Source organism: Euprymna scolopes, chromosome 27 (assembly GCF_053919585.1).
Source record: "Euprymna scolopes isolate OS-2025 chromosome 27, ASM5391958v1, whole genome shotgun sequence".
NCBI lineage: Eukaryota > Metazoa > Mollusca > Cephalopoda > Sepiida > Sepiolidae > Euprymna > Euprymna scolopes.
The window spans coordinates 65283096-65288939 of NC_136508.1; the positions used below are offsets into that span (position 1 = coordinate 65283096).

A 5844-nucleotide genomic window follows, 5' to 3' on the forward strand; every position below is an offset into this window, starting at 1 on the left:
CATGAACAAAGCTTCTTTCTTAGAACTGCATGCCTGTGGAACTCTGTTCCATCTGCTTGCTTCCCACCTGACTACAACTTGGATGTGTTCAAGTCCAACGTTAACAAATTCCTAATCAATCGCCCCCTTAAGTAAACACTTCATCAAATCTCCACACTAACGTAATGTACTTGCAATAAACCTTATCCCTGAGTGGCTTCCGGGCCTTGATAAGTGGTGACCACTGTGTAAAAAAAAAATATATATACACACGCATATACACAGAAATATATGTGGATGTGTGTGTCCATATATGTATGGGTGGATGGATATATACGCACCTGTATATATGTGTGTGTATATATATATATATATATATATATATATATATATATATATATATATATATATACAGGGTGGGCCAAAATAAGGGTCCTATCTTTAAATTTGAATAACTTCCACAAAATAAAAGTTAAACTCACCAAACTTTATGTGTGTGTAGACTGACCCTTCCGAGATTTTTTTGAAATAAACAAAGCAAATTTTGGCCGAAAAACACTTCTTAAAACTTACATGAATTTATGAATTTTTAAAAATAGGACACTAATTTGGCCCACCCTGTATATATGCATATGGGTGGATAAATGCATTCGTGTATGTGTGTATATGGATGTAAGTGTATGTGTGAGCCCCTGCATAGGTCTTCATATATATGCATGTGTGTATGTATGTGTGCGTACCTGCATACCTATGCGGATGTATGTGAGCGTGTATGAACATACATGTATGTATATACATATGTGTATGTGCATGTATATGTATGTGTGTGATTATGTGTGCGTGTGTGTGTGTATATATCACCTCCTGCCTATTCTCCAGGTTACTTATGTGTGTGTGCGTGTATATGTGTGTGTGTGCGTGTACTTATGTTTGAATGATTAAGTACATGTATGCATGCGTAGTGAATGTGTGTGAGTACGTATGTGAGTGTGTAGGTGGGTGCGTACATATGTCTGCTCCTACATATATTTCTGTGTATATGCGTGTTTATATGTATGTATGCCTGCGTGCGTGCATATAAGTGTGTATATGTATATGTACATGTATGTATATGTATGTGTGTGTAATTGTGTGTGAGTGCGTACTATACATGGGGGAAAGAAAGTCATAAAAAAAAACATAAAAACCTTCACCAATTGAACCAAAAGCCCCTATTTGAACTCAACTTTGACTGGACACTACCAACCTTACTGTTGGAGACAGACACTCTGAAAACACACATTTAGTATCAGCAGATGTAAAAATAACATTTCAAACTCTCATTTTAAAAAAATAAACCTTTTACAAAAATATCTGAAGATAGCGAAACAAACAAAGCTTGAAACGTGTTATAAAAATATTTTAAAATAAAACTATGATCAAAGGCTGAAAAACACACAACTGTTGATGGCTAGACTATTTTATATATATATATATATATATATATATATATATATATATATATATATATATATATATATGTATATATATATCATAATGTTTTTAGGGATACAAAATTTAAATATTGCAATTAAGAAGGGACGACTTTTATGATTCATGATTAAAAGTGTAAATTGTATATATATAAATATATACATTGCAACGTCTTGTCAAACGAGTGCCACTCCCTCATATATGGCACATATATATATATATATATATATATATATATATATATATACATGCATATATATATATATATATATATATATATATATATATATATATATATATTCCTTTAATCTTCTCTCCAAAAAGGGGGGGAAAGGGGGGAACAGGAGAGGAAAGAAAGAGAAATGGGGAGCCAGCTGTCGAATACCCTAGAGATTAATCCTGGGTTTGAACGTGATTAATCTCTAGGGTATTCGACCATAACGCTGTTTTATTTTAATCGTTTTTCTACTTCTTTTATTTCCCCCCTCCTCGTAAATTGATTAAAACGCAATTTTAATCGCTTTTTCATTCTTTGCTTTAACAATTCACTGGCTTTCATTCGCTTTGAGAAGCGAGGGTTGAAACCGGCCAGCTAGCTCTCCATTTCTCTTTCTTTCCTCTCCTGTTCCACTTTTTCCCTTTTTCCCCCGTTTTGGACAGAAGATTAAAGTAATATATATATATATATATATATATATATATATATATATATATATATATATATATATATATACAAATTTACTTTTAATCATGAATCATTAAAGCCTTCCCTTCCTCATTGCAATATATATATAAATATATATATATATATATCTATATATATATATAAATAATGTGTGTGTGTGTGTGTGTGTGTGTGTGTGTGTGTGTGTGTGTGTGTGTGTGTGTGTGTGTGTGTGTGTGTGTGTGTGTGGATGTATTACACAACTTGCCTTGAACTGTGTTCAGCTTCCGTTCTGTCTCCACTTGGATCTTCCGACCACTCTGTTGTATCAGTTAAGATAAAAATGAAATGCAATAAGTCCTCAGATATACCTCTCCATCGTACAGTATATCGATACTCTATGGCTGACTGGGATAGCTTCCGTACATTTATATCAGATCTATCCCTGCGTTCCATATGTAAAAAGGATATATCCTCTATAGCAGGGGTTCTGAAGCTTTCTTGACCCATGCACCCTTTTACCATTTGTCAAAGGTTCATTCACCCCCTCATTTCCAAAAAAATGTTTTTCAAAAATGCATTCTAAATAATATGCAAATATTACAAAAAAACTTTTATTTTTCCTAATTTGTATATATACATTCACAACATTATACATGGCTTATGTTTAAAATTGAGTTTTATGAATTAAATGCGAATTGAAAATATCGATGGATATACAAAATAGAAATAAAAGCAGAATTTATTTTTTATTTATAATGAATTACTTTAAAAACAAAAATGAAACTAATGCAATTTAAAAAGATAAGTAAAATAACAAGAAATTAAAATCTGCAATCAATTTCATTCAGAAGATTACGATTCATCAAATGACAAAAACTGTGATTGTTTTGCTTTGGCCAATTCTGAAATATTCGGAGTAGTGCTTGACACGGCACAACGCAGGTCGTTTTCTACGTCTAATCTACTGCGTTGCTTTGTTTTAATTTGCAACAAAGTTGAAAAGCCTGATTCACAAAGATATGTTGATACAAATGGAAGCAATGCTATTTCCGACACTTTTGGGTAAGATTCGCACATCAGGGGCCAAAATTCTGTTATTGATTTTTCATCATACATATCTCTTGCTTTCGAATCAGTTTCTAGCTCAAGGAATTCATCTTGGCAATCATCTGGAACTCTTTCAACTGGCAATTTGAATGGATTTCTTACTAAATCGAACTCATCATCACCAAAGTTCAGGAAAGTATCTGCTGAATTCATTTTTCAGTGCTGTTAAATGCTGCAAAATTTCATTTTTTGCAAATTGTGAAAGCATCTTATCTTCACCACGAATATCAAGAATGGATGTCAGTTTCTCAAACATACATTTTTTGTATTGACTTTTCTTTTCCAATTTTCAAGCTTGCTCATAAAAGCTCTCAAGGCATCTACGAATTTTATAATATCTGTATTCCTTCCTTGCATCCGAAGATTCAGTTTATTCAACTGATCGAATATATCAACCAAATAAGCAAGACGCATGATCCATTCTTCATTGTTTAGCCAAGCAAGAAATTCAGTCTTACCTTGAACCCCGAAAAACAATTTGAGCTCGTCCCTAAGCTGAGTTACATTTCCTCTTGACAGCCAACGGACGTTTTTTTTGAAAAAGAAGTGAATGATGAGTAGCATCCATATCATAACATAACTGCTTGAAAAGTCGGGAGTTTAAAACTCCTCCTTTGACAAAATTCACAATTTGAATTATTTGATCCAAAACCTTCTCAAACGGAGCTGGAAGTGTTTTTGAGGCTTTGAGTGCCTGACGATGAATCATACAATGAATGCCTTTCACTTTTAGAGCTCGCCTTTTCACACATACCTGAAATCCTGATTTTGTCCCTAACATAGCTGGTGCTTCATCTGTACAGCAACCACACATATTATCGCACAAAATACTCTCTGAGTCGGAAAAAAGTGAAACCTTTTCTAAAATATCTGAGGCCTTTGTCGTTAGTTCAAGAGGAGAACAAAAAAGAAACTCCTCTTTAAATAAACCTGCATGAACATACCTTGCAAACACCATCAACTGGGAACATGATGCCACATCGGTTGATTCATCAAGTTGAATTGAAAATAATCCAAATGCTGAAGACTTGATCTCTTGCACAACTTGATCCTTGATGTCAGTGGCCATATCGCTTATCCTCCTTTGAACAGTACTGTTTGAAAGTTGAACTGCTGCAATTTTTTTCTTCATTTCATTTCCCAACACAATTTCCACCATTTTGAGAGAGCAAGGCTTAATCAAATTTCCCCCAAATGTATGTGTTTTTTTTTCTGCTTTGCTATTTCAAGAGCTACAAAATAAGAAGCTTCGGTAACTTTCTGTTTATTTTCTTTAAAATCTGTTGATACCAGCCTCATCTTTTACAGCATTCCCATGACGTTCAAAAAAGTTTTTGTTCATGTTTTTATATTGAGGATGAACATTTTGTAAATGTTGCTTCATCTTTGCTGGTTTCATAGAATCGTTTGTCAAAGCTTTATTACAAATAACACATCGAGGCCGTTCTTCTCCATTGATGACGATAGATGTGAATCCATACTCAATATATAAATGATTATACTTTCCTTTTTTTATACTCATAATGGCTCCAAATTCTGTAATTAAGACATGGAAAATTCAAAATTATAAAATATAAAATTTATAAATGAAACTTTTTACAGACAATTTTATAGATTTAATTTTTCTATAATCAACATCATGGCTGACATGAAGAAGCATACAATGACAAGGATGCATAAACAAGAATGTGTAATATGCTTAATTACAGGAGAATATTCTCCGTTTTAGTACATAAAAACTAGACTAGCTAGCGAAGCACAGTCACAAAAACTGGCATAATCAGAATAGCTAACAAAGAGAAAACAACTGGAATTATAATGGGAATAAAAACAGATAACAGAGACACATGCAGGCAGTAGAAGAAACAAAATTATTGTAGGGTATCTACATACTTCGTGTTAACATTCAGCAAAAGATAAGAGGTTAATGTAGTTTGCTTGAAGCATTGTTTAGTATGTACATAAATGTGATTCGTAAAAGGCAATACAATGCAGTAGTAAAACAGAGAGACACTAACTGAAGCAAATGAAGAAAAGATTTATAAATACAATTTGAATACAGTATATACATATATTTAAATATTTCTTGCATACATTATATTCAATGTTGTATTGAGATTATTTGCGTCAGACGGTCTGTTGGAAAATCTGTGAATTTATAATATTTCGAGAATAGGTATCTCTTCGTCAGATGTGTGTTCGACTTCATTCAAACATGCATAGTAAACAGGCCACCTATACCGCAGAAATGGCGACTTGAAATATATTATTTAATATTTGCTATTATTATTGCAATAATATTTTAATTAATTTCGTGGAACTATCAAGATTCAGCATTATTTAATTTAATTACTTACTGTATAATATTTGTATAATTATCATTAAAATATTTTATTATTTTATATTTATTTATTTAATTAAAAAAAATAAAATTTTCTGTGTTCTCATTAGGCCGACCGTTGAAATTTGAATTTCGTTTAAATTAAATTAAGATTTGACTATCAAGGGGGATAACTTGTTGACCTAGCAAAGGGAGATTACCGTATTGGTTGAATAATTTTTTCTTTCTTTTTTTTGTAAATTTAAATTTAAAGATTGTCAGTTCCTTAGTTGATTTA

The 5844-nt window shown here is 32.2% G+C and overlaps 2 protein-coding genes across 2 annotated transcripts; both read right to left on the bottom strand.

The window, feature by feature from the left end:
* Positions 1 to 2971: 2971 nt before the first annotated feature.
* On the bottom strand, positions 2972 to 3379 carry LOC145248711 (zinc finger BED domain-containing protein 5-like). The gene has a single exon (XM_080110363.1). It carries the CDS (start codon positions 3377 to 3379, stop codon positions 2972 to 2974), a length of 408 nt encoding a protein of 135 aa, XP_079966489.1.
* Positions 3380 to 3716: 337 nt separating this feature from the next.
* Positions 3717 to 4385, bottom strand: LOC145248712 (protein FAM200C-like). Its single transcript, XM_080110364.1, has one exon. The coding sequence runs from the start codon at positions 4383 to 4385 to the stop codon at positions 3717 to 3719; it is 669 nt and encodes a 222-aa protein (XP_079966490.1).
* Positions 4386 to 5844: the final 1459 nt, after the last annotated feature.

Bases quoted from the DNA above. Each gene is read 5' to 3' on its own strand.
- LOC145248711 (XM_080110363.1), bottom strand. From the start codon at position 3,379: ATGAATTCAGCAGATACTTTCCTGAACTTTGGTGATGATGAGTTCGAT.
- LOC145248712 (XM_080110364.1), bottom strand. From the start codon at position 4,385: ATGGTGGAAATTGTGTTGGGAAATGAAATGAAGAAAAAAATTGCAGCA.